The sequence below is a fragment of the Pelodiscus sinensis genome, chromosome 5, assembly GCF_052426305.1.
Source record: "Pelodiscus sinensis isolate ZL-2025 chromosome 5, ASM5242630v1, whole genome shotgun sequence".
Taxonomy (NCBI): domain Eukaryota; kingdom Metazoa; phylum Chordata; order Testudines; family Trionychidae; genus Pelodiscus; species Pelodiscus sinensis.
In genome coordinates, this window is record NC_143056.1 from 58669695 (window position 1) to 58689784 (window position 20090).

Genomic DNA, 20090 nt, shown 5'->3' on the forward strand with positions numbered 1-20090 from the left:
GCCGTAGCTTGGGGGTTCCCATCCTGAACTGTCCTCTGTCAGTGCTGGGAGCTGCAGTGCTGATGAAGGCAGTATGGGTGTTGGAGGTGAGGCCACCGGCTCTGGGCTGGGGGCCTTCAGCAGTGTATTTGCGCCCATTAGTTATAAGTAAGGATCTCAGCTATTTGTTAAAGGCTAGCAGGGGTGAGCAATGACTGAATCACAGAAGAGACATACTGCTATTTGTTTCACATTACACTGCTTTTGCTGAGTTCTTGTGTTGGGAGTTCCTTGAATGGGGAGGTGGGTTATAAGATATTGAGGGGCAAAGGTACTTCACATGCATGTACATAATTAGCAACAGAACCAAAGCCTCCTGGTTATGAAGGGAGGTGTAATATTTAACAACTGAACCACACAGATAGCCCTGAGCAACAGCTTTATTACCCCTGCTGTAGTTGAACTGGAAAAAAATACAAAATTTTACTTATCTGAGCTGAAGCATATTTTCATAACCGTACAGGAGGTTATGAGAAATAAGAACTAAGCTGTATGTTGGCACACTCCTTGAACTAAATCCAAATCTACTTTTAAGTTTAGAAAGAAACATTCCTCTCTTCCTTTAACCAGACTACAAAAGGAGCAGGATAAGGAATCCTCAAAAAGTTTTATATCAAGCCTTTGAGCCATTTAATGATCACCTTTTACTACCAGAAATACTTGATTTTTTAAAAATATAATGCTAATACCTCTGGATGGGCTGTCTGTGGTGGGGGATTGACCTGTGAGATCTGGCTCTTAATGCATGAACCTCTACTTCCTGAACAAGAAAAAACATGTCTCTTAGCTAGAGTTGTAGCAGGCTCATCAACTATATGCTCATCAACCTCTATATGACCTATCCACACCTGAAGAGGGACAGAGTGCCACACCATGTGGGCAAGGCTTACATAAAGGTAAGTTTATATTCTGCTTAGCCCAGTACAAATGATAGATTTTCCATGCTGTGTGTTCACGATGCTTAAGAGATGTAAATTTTGTGAATACCATTATGAATGATCTAAGTAGCAGCTAGATTGTCATCAATATCAGCTCAGTATCAAAATCTCACGTGTCACAATTTTGAGTTCTCTAGGCCTAGCAATGCAAACTCAATGTTCCTTTACATCACTGTCTACAGATGCATTAGCTTTCACCAAAATTATTGTGCTGTACTAGGGTTGCCCACTGTCTAGTATGTACTCCGAAAAGGAGTGGGAATGGGTATTTCTCTACAGAGGATGAACATCACTCTCTCTGAGAAACATCTGCAGGAGATTTCCTTCTACAATGTGGTGTCTGCCTGTTTGCTGGCTCGTTATCAAATGCAACCCAAAACATCTGTGCGCCAGATATTGCCAATCACATGTGTTGCCACTGCTAAGCTATTTGAACTGCATGTCAGTTACTTGACTTAAATCAGATTTAGAGGGGATTCCTTAGAGGCAACAAGCCCACAGCACTTTAAGTAGCATTTAACTTTTCTTGTAACTACTTTTGTTTATCTTCTCACTAATCTTGCAAGTGTCTGTATGGATGTGACAGTTCTATATTCTGTAGTAATACCCAAGATAGCTATGGAATTTATTTGGGGATAATTTGTTCAGGTATCAATAGGCCTGTTCTTTTATGATAACAGATGGGGCAGCAGTACTTACTGTGCTACTTCTGGGCTTGGTCCATCCTGCTAACATGAATCTTGGTTCTGGCTGACTCCAGAACGTAGCATCCACTAAGAGCCCTGGCTCACAGCTCTGAGAGAAGGCCAATGGCAGAGCCAGAAAAGAAGGGGAAATATTTCTCAAATAGCAGTAAAGGTGGACGTTCTATGACTTAAGAGCCATCTGCTCCATGTGGAAGGGATTCTGGGAAGATAGCTGTACCCAAACAAAATCAGTATTCTGCATCTGTGTGCTCCCAAAGTGACAGACAGAATCAAGAAGCACCCAATAATACATAGTCTACAGGCTGAACTCCATAATGTTTATGGTGTCATCATGATTTGAGAAAAAAATCACAAGAATTTCTACCAGGAATGTACAAATCCTAAATATCAGGGAATGGGTTTTGTTAGTTAAATAGTTACAAAAATATAACATTGGAACTGTATAATAAAGGCAACATGGTCACCATACTGTGAGGATGCAGGTCCACTGTACTCTGGAGGAATGAACTATATAAACTGTGAATGGCACTCCTCCTCTTTCCACCAGTTAATAAATCACTATGTGGCATCCTACAAGCTGTTCATTGCTGTAGTTTATGCTCCCACTGAGGAAGCTACAGACGCTAAAAAAGGTAAATTCTATTAGTAGCAAGTAGTAATAGCTTCATCTGCTTCATTACACAATGAACTACTATATTTGGAGATATGAATGCTAAAGCAAATTGTCCCAGAAATGGCTTTGAGACTATTCTTGGCCCATTTTGCTCTGGAACAATAAATTCTGAGATTTCTCTTTTTATATGTCTCATAAAATTACCATCATTGGGAGTTGGTTCAGTGCTTCGATATCCATCAGGAAACCTGGTCATCCAATGATGGTTGGATAAGGAAGGAGCTGAACCATATTTTGGATCATAAAACAGCAAGATCATATTGGATCAAAGGTGCAGAAGTCCCAACAAATACTAACTATCTTCTTGTGCTAAAATGGTAATTTTGATTTCAATAGTAGTGCACCTGTTATGAAACATAAAGCATAATGTACCTGAACATTCAGCACTTGCTAATAAGTACTCTGTCACCGCGTGTAACAAATTTGATGCACGTAGCACCTTTCCAGAAGATGCAGAATCAGCTAAAACAATCATAAGCATGATTATCCAAGAAGCTGTAGATGCCTTTCCAAAACTGGAATGCACGTGCAACACCCTTGACTAACTAATGATACTAATGACTAACCATTTCAAATTTTGCAAAAAAGAGTTGAGGCCAAACAGTGCCACAGTCATGGGATAGATAAAAAATGGATCATAAAGCTACTCTGAAGAATTTGGCAAAAGAGGTAGAAGAAGAAATAAGATGTAATGAATTATGACCTTCATTCAAAGTTTTTCACTTTGATTCAAAACTGGACTTTGTGCAAGATTTCTGCTTATAAATAAGGCTGATAATAAAACATGATCAATCCAAGAAGTCCTACAAAGGTGGAAAGAATATTATAAGATCACCCTTAATTATCCTGAACAACTCCATTCTCAGATCTGGACACATTAGTAGATGAAATCCCTGACACCAAAACCTGTACATTGGAAGAGGCTACTTTGCCATACATTAACTGAGAAAAAAAATACAGGACTATGTAGCACTTTAAAGACTAACAAGATGGTTTATTAGATGATGATCTTGTCTGATCACGAAAGCTCATCATCTAATAAACCATCTTGTTAGTCTTTAAAGTGCTACATAGTCCTGTATTTTGCTTCAGCTACACCAGACTAACACGGCTACATTTCTATTACTATTAACTGAGAAGTGAGTGTATTGCTGTATCCAACAGCATAACATCCAAACTTCTTAGGTGTGCCATAGAGCCTGTAAGTGTAGCATTATTCCAAATTTTTGTTCAGGCTTGGACCACAGACATAGCATCAGTGGACTGGATGGGAAGAGATCATCATTCCAGTTAATAAGGATAAAGGCCCATGCACTGAGGGCAGCAGCTACAGGCAATAACTACTCTCTGTGCCTGGAGGAGAAATGATTAATTGAACACTCCCAACTGGCACATTTTGGTCATACAGCCTCCCTCCAGTCCTATAGATCAAATTTAAAGTCGGAAGGGGACAGTGCCTAGCCACATACTAATGGTGACCACGTGGTCATCCATGATTAATCTGTCTGCACCAGATCAGTATTAACCCAATGAAGTTCTAGACCAATCAAGCTGTGTGGCCATAGATATTCAGTGCTATGTATCTATGACGGCCTAAGTATATTGTTGCTAATACACTTAGATAATCCAGGCAGGTTGGATATCATGGATGAGGCTTAGTTTAATTATGTATGTTTGATTGTTTAAATAAGTGATTCTGAACCTAGCTGACTGCAGACTATGTTTAAGATTTCCAAAGGGATCTGCACCACCGGTAAAAATTTAACATAGAAAATGTGGTGGTGGTAAATATAAGCTATAGAAACCTTTTAAAATAATTATTATTACTTCACTAAAATCCATTACACAATATGATACATGTGTCATGGGTGATAATTTACTATGGCCTCCATTCTGAAGTCTCTGGACTCATGAAGAAGTTACTTAACTGGAAGTTCCTTGAGATGTATGGCCCTTACCTGTATTCCACTGAGGATTATGCACATGGGTCATTCAACTGGAGCCAAGGAATTTAAATTACAGACGGTCCCCAACTTACGACTACCTCGACTTACGACCATCCGCACTTATGACCAAAGCGGTTATAAATACAGGCTCCAAGTTACAAACGTGACCCATGCATATAAACAGCGCAGTCGCAATGTAACTCAATGGGTTCCAAGTTATGACCATTCTGAGTTACGGCTAAGCATTTGGTCCGTAACGCGTTCAGTCTGTAATGCGTTCGGGGACCGGCTGTAGTGACATCAATTGGCCCATACACGCACCCTTGTTCTGCCTCATGGTTTTGACTGAGGTGATAAAGGGCGAGGCGGACCATGTGTGCCCTCAGTTCCTTGTTCAGTGTAAAACAATCAAATCCAGAGCAGAGGGGAAGGAGGGAGGGACTGGAATACAGATAGGGACCACACATCTCAAAACACCTCTAGTTACAAGTAAGTAATCACCTTCTCTTTGAGTGCTGTATTCCACTGAGGGTGATTAACAAGCAGTACCTAATTAGTAGGTGGGTGAGAGAAAGTTCACAGAACCAGAGAATGGAGGACAGCTGGACCAAACAGGCATTTATTGCAGATTTTTGCACCCGAGTATAATCAGAAGAGAAGGTGTGTACTGAACTACATGTGGCTGACCTACATATGTGCATGAGTGGCGTGTCATGAAGCACAACCATAGTTGATGCTCACACTTTGTGGAATGGGCTTGTATCCCAATGGATGGAGACAGTCCCAATAATAGATAATACAGCACAATGCACACAAACCCACTTAGAAATTCTCCGAGTGGGGATGGTCTGTCCCTTAATCCTTTCTGCTATAGTGACAAAGAGTTATGGGACTTCCTGAATGTTTTTGTCCTCTGCAGGTAAAAGGCTAGGGTACTGTGGACACTGGGGCTATGGCTAGACTGCTAGAGATCTTCTGAAAAAACTTCTTCCGAAAGAGTGTCCACACACAAAAGCCCATAGAAAAAGCCATCTGCTTTTTTGAAAGATAGCATCCATTCAGTGTGGATGCTATCTCATGTATAAGCTGTGATTACTATGGGCGGAATGGCCACAAGGGCATTTGTTCTTTTTTCTCTTTCCTCTTCTTGCGAAAGAACTCCCTCTTGCCCATCCAGACACGCCTTTTTCTAAAAGTGCTCTTTCAGAAAAAGCCTTCTTCCTCATAGAAAGAGGTTTACCAATGTTGGAAAAAAACCCTCCGTTCTTTCGATTTTCTTTCAAAAGAATGTGATTGCAGTGTGGATGTAATTGAAGTTTTTTCAGAAAAATGCTGTTTTTCCTAAAAAACTCTGTAGTATAGACATACCCTGAAGTAGTGAAAGCACTCCTCCTCCTCTGAGGCATGCAGCTTTAGAAAAAAGGTAGGTAAGTGTATGGGTTTGTGGAGGTGAAAACAGGAAACCAGTTTCAGCAGAAACTTGGGAGGAAAAGGCAGGGAAACTGTGTCTTTACGGAATGCAGCAAAAAATGGGAGGAGGGGGGTCTGTCATCATGCTCACCCTTCTTGCAGAAGTATTAGGTATTAGAAAAGCAGCCATCATGGAAAGAAGGGAAAGAGAGTACAAGTCCAGAAGTCTGAATGTCAACTTCATCAATGCCATGAAAACAAGGTTGAGATCTCTCCAGAGAGTGATGAATTAAATAAGAGAATATGTCTGCATAAGGCCCTTTCAGAACTGTACAGTCAACGGGTGAGTGAAAACTGAGTGCTCCTGAACAAAATGGTGGAAAGCACTAATGGCTGCTATATGCACCTTGATGGAGCTAAGAAGGAGCCCTGGCACCTTCAGGAATAGGAGAAAGTCTAAAAAGAGAGAAATGCCTGTGGTCTTAGGAACAAAGCATTTCCATTTGACTTGGTGGGACCATCTCTAGGAGTCCTCTACTCAAAAGAGATCTTTTCCTGTTGATGAGCATTCCCATGCTAGTAAAGAGCCCCATTTAAAAAAAAAAAATCAGGCTTTCAGGTAAAGCAGCTACAGATTAGGATGTCTGATCTTGCCATTGCTTTGCATGAACAGTTCCAGAAATATCTGTAATGCGAGAGGAGGATGCTATGCTTTGATATGCAGAGAAAAGGAGAAAACCAGAAGTGGCAAGCCCAGAATGGGGTGACAATCAGTATGACCACTGCTCTCTCACCTAATTTTGTGCAGGATGGAGAGCAGTAAATGGAGGAGACGGAGGACATAGCTTATTTGGATCAACCAACCAATGACTAGGGTGTCAACCTTGGGACTGCTTATGCACGTGCTTCCTTGCCTGACAGCTAGGTCCCAGCACAGGGTCCGTAGCACTGGTACTGGTGGAACCAGTCCAGAGCGCCATGGTAGCAGGCACACTCCTCAACCCCTCAGGCTGACATATAGTAAGAGAGGTTGCTTAACCTTGATATAACTGAGGGTACTGGCAGGGAAGGTGAGGCAGATACTGCTCCAGGACAGGACATGGGCTTCCCTCAAGAAATAAAGGAAGTGTTGGTTCAATCACTGATTGAAAACAAGTGAAGGCAGGAAGCGCAGATCATGAACCTCAGAATCTTTGACATAATCCATTAGCTCGATGTGGATGCTGTGTGTGGGGAGAGGGGTGAAGAGGGGCTAATAGGAAAACCACCCAAAGGGTATCACAAAGTCCATAAATCTCAAGAAAACTACTACTAATTCCAAAAATTACTGCTACTACAAAAACCCACAATAAATGCTAATTATATCTAAGAATATAATAGTATTTTCAGAGAAATTGTACAAGTCCATCACAAGAGATGAGACACCCGCAGATGCTTCAACTCAGTCCATGTAATGAGGAGAAGGAACTGAGAGTGCAGTTAATCTGTCCTACCCTTTATAGCCTCACTTAAAACCACGAGGCAAAACAAGGACACACATGTGGACCAACAGACATTGCTATTTTTAAAAGATGTGGATGCATGGCACATGGACATTACCCTCAGTGGAATACAGATAGTGTCACTCAACAAAGAATATAGTATTCCAAAGGTACTCATGAGCTATGCATATATTATAATGATCCTTTCTCAGACACTAGACAGAATGATGAGAGTTAGCTGTCTTAGGGTACGTCTATACAGTAGTGTTATTTCGGAATAATGTAATTTATAGTCTGTGTCTACACTACAAGCAGTTATTTCAACATCATGTCAAAATAATGTTGAGCTGAAAGACTTCTTACTCTAAGTCCTGTAACCCTCATTTTATGAGGAGCCAGGTAAGTCAGACTTCCTGCTGTGTAGACAGCCAAAATAAGCTATTTCAACTTGAGCTACGCATAGCTTATTTTGGCCTTAGCCCTACTGTGTAGATGTGCCTTTAGAAGCAAATAATCCTCTTAGCAATAGTCAAGGTTCTATAGTGGTGAGAAGTCTACATACACTGAGTCAAGTCAGGTGATAAAGGTAAAAACCTTAATAAGGAATAATCTGAATGTGAGAATATGAAGGAGAAGATGAATTGATATAATGACTGCTATCATCGTTAAAAGTATGGGTTTCTAAGCACCATTCTCATAGTATTTGGATGTAATTCTTAGTCCTGGTGAGTTATGGTTCTTTGTCTTTTTAGACAGATCATGAGTAACAGCACCCAGTTGTGAAATATAAAAATGCCACAATAATACTCTTCAGCATAAGTTCCTTACCTACAAGACATCTCACAGCATAAGAGGCCTTGAAAATTTATCTGGAGAAATTTTAAGAACACCACAAGGTTTTTGTGTGACAGCTGCTGCCTCTTATTAGTCTTAATAATCTAGACTATTCACAAAATTCATGACTGCAGCTAGTGTCATTAGGATACCTCTAACACATTACAGGCAGGCTCAAAGTTTTGCCTCATTTCTTTCTTCTTCTTGTAACCATCTGTAAGTCCCGGTTTTTTAAAAGCTACACTGCTCCAAGCCTGTTCTAAAATTAATAATAATCAATACCACCAGCAGCATCTTAATACCCCCCAATAGCAAGGTAGTCTTTGCCATTGTTTTCCCTTCAGCCCACACAACAAAGCAGACTTCAAGTTGGTTCTTTCCAGCAATTGTTTTAAACAGTGTTTCAAAATATGAACAATTTTAAATTTTATAAATGGTGACCTTTTTAATCCATAGCACAAGCACCAAAATACTAGATCTAGCTATGTCTCCTGAAAACTCTATAGTCAGAGAGAGAGAGAGAAAGAGAGAGAGAAGAGAGAGAGACTTGTATTCCCAAATTGCTTTTATTCATTTCCCGCCAGTAATATTCTTATGCACAGAATAGACGTCATCATTTGAAAATGTACCGTTCAGTGTTCATGTCTCTTGTTGTCATATGGTTTTGGTATTTTCACTTTTGGATATGTTTTTTACATTGCCATTGAAGCAAAAAATTAAACACCTAACAAACAGCTCTTTTGAAACCCAAAGTATTATTTCAAGTTCTCACTAGCTTTGAGAGAACACATATACACAAGACAATCCAATAGAACAATTCTTGAAATCAAAAACAGTTATACATGAAAAAACACAACACTAAAAATCATAATATTAGATGTGACATGTAAAATCACAATCTAAAAATCAATAAAATACTAGGGGAAAGGGCTGGGTTAAAATTTCAGATTAAGTTGGCAAGAGCAATTGTTTGTTCACTTAGGGCTTGTCCAGACTACAGAGATCAAAGCTGCTGCAGACAATCTTCCGGGGTTCGAATTAGCGGGTCTAGTAAAGACCACTAATTTGAACTGATAGGAATCAGTGCTGGTAGTCCTGCTCCTCCAAGGAGTAAGGGAAGTTGAAGGGAAAGTGTGCTCCTGTGAACCTTTGACTCCCTTCAACTCCAGCTACGTAATTAATATAGCTGGGGTTCTGTATCTTAATTCAAACGTATTACCTAGGGTAGACCCAGCCTTACTGTACATTTACATGTACCTAGTTAGAAAACTAATTATATTGGTTTTGTTATTATATTGACACCATAAAAAGAACACACATAAGATTACTCACTTTGTCTAACATTCACTTTAAAAGAAGATATAAGAAAATATCCATGTATATAGGTTATATCAAGAGTTTTGTAATTCTCACCTTGTTGAATATCCTTCATTTCCAGGTGCAAACTAGATATCAAAATTCCTACAGTTTGAGATCTCTTTCCATCCAATAGTTTGATAATCTGGAATTGTAAAACAAAATGCTATTTAGTCAAAATTAATAATTTAAAAGAACTTTCATTAATAAAGAAAAGTTAGAAATGCTAATTTGTGAAATAAATTGAATGGTGCTCAACCACTTTTATTATTTAAATCTGATATAAGGCTCGTACTACCTCAGTCTTCTTGCCTCCTGTAGCCTCATATATAGGTGATAAGATATCATCTCCTTCTAATTATTAAATACACTTTTAAGTTCAAAAGAGACAACAAAGCTTGGACTTCACATAATAGTAGTAAATACAAGCCAGATCCAAAATGTAATTCATATCAGCACCAATTAGGAAAGATCATCCTTTATTAGTAGGATACAGTCTACCAGTAAGAGAAACCCACACTAGAACTTCATTCAAGAAATGCATGTTCTTTCCACTTAACCCCCATCAGGAGAATTTGGTGCAGCAGTGTAAGATATTTTGAGTATGTCTCCAAGCCTTTATGTGACTTGATAATTTTCATTTCACTACAACCCATCCTCAAGTCCTCACTTCACAACACATTTTTTCTTGATCAAAGTAAGCTGATGGTTTTTCCTGTAGATCCCTTTCAGCATAGCTTCTATAACACTCAGACATTGCTCAAAAGTTATTTTTCCAATGACGACTGGGCATCTGCCATCAAAGCCCTGGAAGAGTGGAGGACTTTGACCATGATTTTAATATTAGGTCATACATGTTAGTGCATCGTGTTGGGCCCAAACTATTTTTGCATGTATGATAGTGGGTGAGAGCAACTTCATTAAAAGGAACAAAAGAGCCACATTCAGGTAAATATTACCTCAGAGTAGGGATAGATACATACACAGAATATTGAAAGGCAAACCTTAAAATTTTTGGAGGTTTAGTTTAGCTGATGGCATAGATAGACCTAAGGTGCTGAATTAAGATTTAAAACAAACTTCCCTAAGTCTTGGGATGCTTGTATCTGTGGTTTGGTTTGTACCATTAGAGAAAGATGGTAAGGACAAAATTCAGATGCAGAGATGAACTTCCTTATAATTCAGGAAGTGTTACATGTCCTGGGTGTTGGCTCAGAGCCATCTCTCATTCATTAATTTGAAAACTTAAAAACCTCCTCCAAAATCTACTTCTCTTCAACCTGTATTTCAACAAGGCTGGAAATTTTCAAGAATAAATGCTTGATGGAGGTTTCAAGCACAGTACATACAGGGAAATGCTATGGGAAGCTGAATTTTTATCCCACCACCAGGGGCATTCAAATAGAAATCAAAATGAATAGTTACTGCTTTTCCAAACTGAAAAGTCTTGATATAAGTTTTGTTATTCCAATAATGTACTTCAGTGATTCTAAAAAATAATGAGAATTGCAGAGTTTGATATGTTTTGAAAAACTCTCATACTTCATTATTCAATGCTTTACTGCAATTTTCCTGTTATGAGACCATCCAGGGATATTTATCACAGCAGCCACTCAGCCAGTTACAAATATAAACGTAAAATAGGAGTTGGCAAACATGATAGAGAGAGAAAGCCTAGTGACATTTGTGTCTAAATAAATGCACGTTAATTATTCTTTATCAAGTGCTAAAAACATGCTGGACACTTCACAAATACGTAACAATATATGGTGCCTCCAACAAAGATTTTACAAGCTATATATGACGGGGCAATAAAGGCCCACCACACAATTAATGAATGTTAATTTCATTATATAGATCATTCTAGAAGATTTACCCAGAGTTGCTTGAGTCTTTAACTCAATATTTTCCCTCTCATTTAAATAATTGTTCTGGGGCAGGGCTTGGGATGACTGGTTCAGTATGCAGGCTGCCCTGGAGAGAGAGGACTACTCCAGCCCTCTCTAACCACAGCAGCTTGAGGCCAGGTGAGAAGCGCCTCTCTATGGCCATTGCAGGTCCAGCAGGCACAGCTGGGGGAGGGGTGCATGTTGCCCAGCTGGGGCAGATCCACCTTTGTCTGCCCTGCTGTGCTCCTCAACCAAAATGAGGAATGCAGAAAACTGCATTTTCCCTTGCTCTGTAACAAAGGGGAACAGCCAGCAATGTTCCTGTATGACTTGGAGAGGGACTTCAGGCTCCCCTCCCTAAAGAGCACCTGGGGCAGTCCTGGAAGGCATGTCCCCAGCCAGACCCTTTCACCTGTCTCTTTTCTGTATGATTTTAGGAGAAACAATCCCATTCCAGGCACATCCAAATTTTCCTGACAGAACCAAACCCTTACACCTTGCTTCAAGTTATGATAACAGGAAGCTATGTACAGAATTTGGGGGTTCTTGCTCCTACTGTTTAGGAGTTTTTGAACAGACAGACAAACTCTCTAAAACATATCCTGAAATCATATAGTAGATTTTATGCCAGTAAAACATATCCTGAAAGTCTTTTTCACAATATGGGTGCATCTACACAGCACCCTAAACTCGAAATAAGATACGCAATTTGCGCTACACAAATTGCGTATCTTATTTTGAAACTATTTTGAAATAGCTTATTTTGAAATTTGGCATGTCTATACCCCTTGTGCAACAAGGTTTACCAGGATGGTGAAATAGTGTGTTTGTTATTTAAAAAAATATTTTGAAATAATGGACAGCTTGTATACACACAGGGTAGCTATTTTGGGATACCTCCGGTATCTCAAAATAGCCACTCAGAGTAGACGTATCCTATGATATACTGCATGTTAGCTATTACAATAAATTAACTTGGCATTCTTTCTATGTGTTGAAACAAGACAGAATCCATGTTCTGAAGTTCCTGAATATACAAACATACAAAATGACTTGGCTACAAGTCCCTATATATGAATACTTTTCATACATCCCCTAGTGTAAAATATGATTTTTGGTAAATGTTAGGGAATACCCAGTTTATGATGGTCATTTTTGAAGTTGTACATGAGTCTGCTGAACTAGGCAGCACATTAACTTCTAACAGGGATAATTACAGGCTTGACTAGTATGCAATTTGTATAGCATTCACTGACCTCCAGGTTGACCCTGTTCATGGTCAAATTCATAGGTTGTCATAAGCCCCATTAGACATGCCTAGTTTGAGGTAAAACCTTTCCAGACTACACCTCGTACAGACAACATGACATTTGAAACTAATACATTAGGGTACTTCAGAAAATTGTTGATATGCTCTCCAGATATGATCAAATGGGTAATTTTTCTTCCTGTAATTTTTTTAAAAAATTGAAAATAATTTTAGTGGTACGTATTTTAAAAATAAAAATAGATTCATGTTGTTTCTAAAAATCTGTATGGAAATAATTACACATGGTCACAATTAGCAGAGATCAGACTAGACTCAGACTACTTGAAATACCTTCCACCAAATCAAATTTCCGTGTGACTAAAGGCTAATATTTTATTCATTAGATTGCAAAAAATGGTAACAATAAGACAGCAGAATAGCTCAAGTAGGACATACAAGACATATAGTTGTAATGCTGTGTAATTTCATAAGGAATATTGTTATCAGAATTTGGAACCAGTGAAGAATAAGATACTTTTCGCAACAACCAGATGCAATCAGTATTGGAAATAGGGAATATATTTTCTGTGGCACCTCCCTTTTTTTCCAATTATAGTCAAGTTTGGGAATGTTCTGGCAGTGGAGTGAATTTTATATAGAAAACAGATGCAAATAGGACACATCACTTCAGCAAGTTATTAAAAAGTGCAAGGTAATGAAACCGAACTTTGCAAAGGCACCATTGTTATACTTAGTCTATGTTTGTTAAAGATGATCTAGCATTAATCACCTCTCAGCAGTCTGTGTCTCCTGTCTGTGGCTGACAGTGACAGGTAAGCAACTGGCAGAGTCTGCCTAAGACTGGACATGGCAGCCAACAGTCTGTCTCTACTCTAGAGAATAAACACAACACTGAAATGAATGCAGAGTCTTCTGGCTTAATGACAAGAATGTGAATGCTGCTCCTGTCTTATTTGCTCTATCCCCTGGTCCATAACATAATTTGCCCTAAGTGGCTTCTACTGACTGGCCATTTACAAAAAATTATTAAGCTATTTGATTTGATGCAAAGTGTTCTTTGTATGTCTCTCTAATATCTACCATCTATTGTAAAAGTGGAGATGTACTCATGCTTGAATACGTTTTACTAAATCATTCTGACATCCCCAGTAAAGGGTGTTTCTCTAATACAGCCAGAAATACATCCAATTAAATGTTGCATGACAAACTTCATTGTTCTGTCTAATTTTTGTCTACGATACTTTGTGGTACATAAAACTGCAAGAATTACATTTATTTAAGCAACTAAAAGCAAAATCCTTCCCAATCCTGGGGTGCAGATTCTTTCCATGACATTCAAGTGTGTTGGGAGAAATGCTCACTAATATGCTAGCCTGCAGATCATAATGTCCAACATCCATACACAGCCATTTAGCTTATATACTGTAGTTAACCCCAAGCATTTGTCAGGAGCCTACTGAAATCCTGTTCAGAGGAACAGCTCAGTGTGTTCCACAATGCCATCACCACCTCCTATGTGTACTTATGGGATTTCTGTAAGATATAAAGCATCTACCACAATTTCTTCTCCTGCACAAAGTAAGGCAGGATTTATCCATATTTAAAAATATTTAAATACGAATTATGAGAAACCATATTGTTTATATATTTTGACCTATAATTTAAGTGTTTCAAGAGGCATTTAACTTCATTTAACTTTAAAATTAAATATAACAGGGTAAAAGTCTGTTATTGTTTTAAAAGCACTTTTTAAATAGACAAACAAAAGTCATGACACATGATTTATATAATATAGTGAGGTGAGTGAGGCAATATCTTTTATTGTACCAACTTCTGTTGATGAAAGAAACAAGCTTTTGATCTACATGGAGCTTTTCTTTGTAGCAGATGAGGAACAGATATGGATATACATTTATTTCAGTTGCCCTATTGTTACCACATTTATAAATGTACTAAAAATTAACAGCTTCCATCTATGCTAAAGGATATATCCTACCCCTCCACTCTGTATGAATACATAACTTGGTAGTAAACAAAGGAATGCACTCCCCACTGTATAATCAATGGAGAGAAAGAAAGAGGGGCTATGGGGGGGGGGACATTCACCAAAATTCTTCTGCTCTCAAGCTCTGTTATTACCTCTAGATACAAAGCTGAAGACAACCCTTGTGTTTCAAACCTGTGAAACAGCCAGCTATTTCTGCAATATCTGCCTTTCTTGCAGAACCACAAAATGAAGTAATCATCATCACTAGATAGAAAATTTGCTGACAGAAATAACTTTTTTCCTTAAATAATGCTCTTCATTCAAAATATTGACACCCATGTTAAATGAGAACACATGTTAATAATTACTTGAAGCCAGTTAGAGATAATGGACAACAGAAAAGTTGTTATCCTCACTGTTATTCTGTGTCTTTGATATGATAATCATTGCACTGAGGGACCAAAAATGATTGATGGACTTTCATTTAGATCATACACATGACAAAAATTACTTGGCATTTTTTTTTTGTAAGATGAAGAATTAGTGGCATCAAGTACTTCCTGCCATACTCTTCCTTGAAGTAGTATAGAAAATACTAGTTTCCATAAGGATGACTATCTTCCTTGTAAATCCTCAGAAATATGGAGAAGACAAGCACATACTTTACAATATATGTAGCTTGCGCAATATTAAGGTTTAAAGAATGCATACACTGCACATTACACTTAAACACTTGTCTTCTAAAATGAATCTTTCATGCAGACTTAGAATTGTAGTTTGATGCTTGCTGAACCCATATTTTACTGCATCAAAGTCGGTTTTCTAGTTCTAGCTCCCTTTCAGCTAGCTCTAACTTTACAGCTGAAATCAAGTATATGGCAACAAGTCTCGGTTCTGCAACTCCCACAAGGCGGGGGTGGTGGTGGTAAAGGGGGGGGGGGGGTGTTGTGGCTTCTGTGTCTGATGCTTTGCAAACCACATGGATTAGGTCTGTTAAAAGGAAATGCAAAGGCATTGAAGTACCTTATCAGGGTTACAATATCAATCACTCAAAAGTTAGGAAGTGCCTCCTTTTGCATATGCATTATAATATTCTTTAATAACATGACCACATAATACTTTTCCCATAGGACTCTTTCAGTGCACAGAATGGATAGTGCTTGAAGAGTTTCCAGTTATGCACTATATTGATTTTTCCTTGTTGTTCAATATGTTGCTCCACACCTTATTTACTCTACATTATTCAAATCCTACTTTGAAGACAGAACTATTAATTTTTTCATAGGCTTTTCTATTACGCTCATCACTACAATATCTGAATGCGTCCCAAATATTAATTAATTTATATTCACAACACTGCTGTAAGGTGAGTGTGACATTCTGTAAGAACGTAAGAAAGACATACTGGGTCAGACCAAAGGACCATCCAGCCCAGTATCCTATCCGCTGACAGTGGCCAATGCCAGGTGCCCCAGAGGAAGTGAACCAATCAATCAATCTCTCTCCTGCCATCCATCTCCATCCTCTGACAAACAGAGGCTAGGGACACCATTCCTTACCCATCCTGGCTAATAGCCATATATGGAATTAACCTCCATGAATTTATCTAGTTCTCTAATAAACCCTGTTACAGTCCTAGCCTGTAGCTCAAAGTAACATTTTTGAATCCCTGTATTCATCAGTGTCATGTCATATTCTGATTTGTTTTGTTCAAGTATGCCTTGTGAGGTGTTATTTGAAAGTCCTGATCTTTTCAACATTAGCATCTTTTTGAATTTCATGTGATATCATTGTTTCTAAAATTATGAAGATTTGCTATTCATGTGATACTGATATATGTGGTGAGGTTGGGAATATCCATAACTGGCCTCTCAGGTACAACAGTAAAATATCCAGATGCAGTTGTGGCCCATTAAAGGGTATCCACACTCTGGGGAACCAGTCCAGAAGGCTTTTGAAAGAGAGCAAGTAGATAAAGCAGACCTCCACTTCACAAGAATACACCCTTTCAACAAGTTGAAAGAAATAATAATAAAGGAAAATGACATCATGAGTTGGCATCCCCTCCTCCTCCCACATGTCAACACTCATCTGGAAACATGTGTGGAAGACAAAGGGTACGTCTAGACTACATGCCTCTGTCGTCAGAGGCATGTAGATTAGGCTAACAGACATAGTAAAATGAAGCGGCGATTTAAATAATCGCTGCTTCATTTAAATTTACATGGCTGCCGCGCTGAGCCGACAAACAGCTGATCAACTGTTTGTCGGCTCAGCGCAATAGTCTGGACGTGCAGGTGTCGACATCAAAGGTATTTGTCGACCACCCAGGTAAGCCTCATCCCAGGAGGCTTACCTGGGTGGTCGACAAATACCTTTGATGTAGACACCCGCACGTCCAGACTCTCGCTGTTTGATCAGCTGTTTGTCGGCTCAGCACAGCAGCCATGTAAATTTAAATGAAGCGGCGATTATTTAAATCGCCGTTTCATTTTACTATGTCTGATAGCCTAATCTACATGCCTCTGGTGACAGAGGCATGTAGTCTAGACGTACCCAAAGATTTTGAATGGAAGAGAGTGGTCCCAGGCTGGCAGAGAGTTCCAGCCTCTGTATTGAAGTTCTATGACCTACCTGTACCATCTATCAGGATGGGGCATGGTTTGATTCAAATCCTGTTCGGTTTATAGAACTCAGACTGCAAATTTATTTTATTTCATCGACAACCAAATTATATCCATGCTTAATACTTATACTCAGCCTGTTCTGAAAATGGTCCTGACAGGCAGTAAAATGAAGGAATCTTTGTGGAATTGGTTGTAATGTTATCTGATTGACATATTAGTCATCTGATTAAAATGTGGCACATGCCAGAAAGGATTATCCAACTCACAGACAGATTCATGTTTGACCTTTAATGACTTGTAAGGAAGAGCTGTTACATCAGATCAGAGCAGAACTTTGAAATGCAACCTTGCATTGTTAGAGCAGTAGAATGATACGTGTTTGCTCAGGTCTTATAATACAAACAAACAATACTTCGGTTACTACAGCTTTGAGTCAAGATCAGAAGGGAATATTAATATTTATGATGAAACTTGATTGAAGTGGTATTACTGTTTTTATGACTCTTTAAAGGTTATGGTAAATTGTATGTGAACTGTTTAATGGTTATATTACCTTGTTCTAATTGTCATGATGTGTGGGAGACAAGAAGGTTCCATTGTACTCTCCCAGGCCAAGAGACTGCTGCAAGGCATAAATCCCCTTTGGATAGGATCCCTTTTGTCTCATATCTGCTTGGATGCTCATGATGAAAGCTGTAAGCCATACAAAATGAGATTTTATGGTATCCTGGTACCCTTTAATCGACATTGACTTAGGGTCTCAGATCTGCTTGAAGTTTCATACAAGTGAAATCTAAGCCACAGAGACTGAGGTCCTAGTCATTAGCTGGAATCACCCTGGGTATGGATTTTGGACTATAGCCATGGACCAAGTTCTAAAGGAACTTTTGTAACTGTGAGACCATCTCTGTTGTGTAACTGAACCTTAAGAATTGAGCTCATATTGGCATGTATATTGGTCTTTTAATCAATATTCTTTTTTCATTTTTAATAAAAACTTAGCTCAGTTAATAAGAATTGGCTATAAGTGTGTATTTGGGATAAGGGCTGAAATATGTATTGGCTTGGAAGGTATTGTGTCCAGTCCTCTTCTCATCAAGGAGAAGAGCACAATGGATATTGCTATGGAATAGTTTCCTGTCCTAGGAACATATGCACACATGGTGAATATTCAGAGAGATCAGCACTTGAAGTTTGGCTTAAGTGACATGCCTAGCATTGCACAGGAAATCTGTGGTAGAGGCAGAGATAGAATCCAGTTCTTTGGGTTTCTTTCAATTATCTTACCAGTGAGACCCTCTCTTCTAGCCCTTCTCATTAATTACACATATTGCAACAAGGGGCAGATGTCCTACAGACATCTGCTTTGTTCACTATATAACTCTGATTCATTACCAGAACAAGGTGGAAAGAATACTGTGAGATCACGTAATTAAAGACTCTTTCATAAAACATATATGGAATGGGGCTGAATTAATGGCTTTGGCTTTTGAGAAACAAAACAAACGCTCAAAATATTTCCAAACATTTAATATTTTAAATAAAAAAGTAGCTGTAGATTACCCTTTTTTTTTGCTAACTGTTTTTAGTTTCAGTCAAAAAGGTAAATTGAAAAATTGAAAAAAATGTTTTATATGAGGTTTCCTTTTTGAACCAATTCCACTAATTTGCTATTATTTTGGGGGAAAAAAATCCGTGTCAATTTAATCTGTAAATTTATCAATAACAATCCATACCTATTTGTACCTGAATCAACTACAATAACATAACTGAAAAAACTAAAAATCTCCCCCTTTTCCTATTCTGGATCTTCTTTCTGTTTGAGGTCTCCAAGCAATTGTAAAATTCTGTAGCATTTTAAAATTTAAAATAGTCCTCTAAATACTCGAGGCAAAAAACACCTCCAATCTGCAAACCACAGCCCTACCTAAAACCCATGATGATATTATTCATGAACACCTGAAAAAGGAATCAAGTAAGTAACACATGGAATCAGTTAAAAGGATAACATCTTTGAGATGAACTCGCCAGCTTCAGTAGTGAAGACTGAGTGTGTGTGTGTATATATATATATATATATATATATTAAAATCTGTATAAAAGTTCATTTTTTTGTCAGAATAACAGGTGCTGTATTCTATGACACTGTGGGATTCTCAATCCCAGAATAGTAAAGCAAATACTGAGACAAACAGAAGGTAAATGTTTGGCTAGATTGAGTTGTCTGGTAGGTTACTTTAAAAGGGAACCTGAGGTACTGCGAGAGTGAGAAGGGGACTGAGAAAAGAAGAATTAACAGTTCTACATAAATCCACCATAAACCTTCCATTACCATCAGATAACATACAGCATTGTCATTAAGTAAAATAACTCCCTGTTGGACTGCAAGGAGCCCACCATGATTGATCCATTGGTGCTAGCTAGCAGACATTTGGGATTTCAGAGAGACAGTGAAAAACACAAGAATATACAAAGGGATCAAACTGTCTGTAAGATTTTCAAGTGCTACTGTGACCTGGTAACTAGCCATTCACAAGGATCCTTATGTAAGAAAAGCTTTAGTCCAAGATTTTCAGTTAACTTTTAAAAGCTGGGACCTTTATATTTTAAAAGTGATGGACAAAAAGTTTAGTATTACTGATTAAGTGTTTTGGATATTGCATATACACATACGAGAACTTTTTTCTCAAAAGATATTACAGTGTATCAACACAAGGAACTGGACTTGATGCAAAAATCACAGTGTAAACTTATACAGCCTGGCTACGTCTACACTGGCCCTTTTTTCGGAAGGGGCATGCTAATTTTGAAAGTGGGAATAGGGAAATCCGCGGGGGATTTAAATATCCCCCGCGGATTTAAATAAACATGTCCGCCGCTTTTTTTCCGGCTTGGGGAAAAGCCGGAAAAAAAGCGCCTAGACTGGCCCGATC

At 38.5% G+C, this 20090-nt stretch overlaps 1 protein-coding gene across 5 annotated transcripts in view; it reads right to left on the bottom strand.

Annotated features, from left to right (window-relative positions):
• FMN1 (formin 1) overlaps nucleotides 1-20090 on the bottom strand; it is a 372953-nt gene that overhangs the window by 136228 nt on the left and 216635 nt on the right. For all 5 annotated transcript variants that reach the window (XM_089778461.1, XM_025189464.3, XM_075927044.2 and 2 more), the window contains one exon: nucleotides 9442-9529. In XM_089778461.1, the coding sequence (XP_089634587.1) occupies nucleotides 9442-9529 (88 nt within the window). The remainder of the gene's footprint in view (nucleotides 1-9441; nucleotides 9530-20090) is intronic.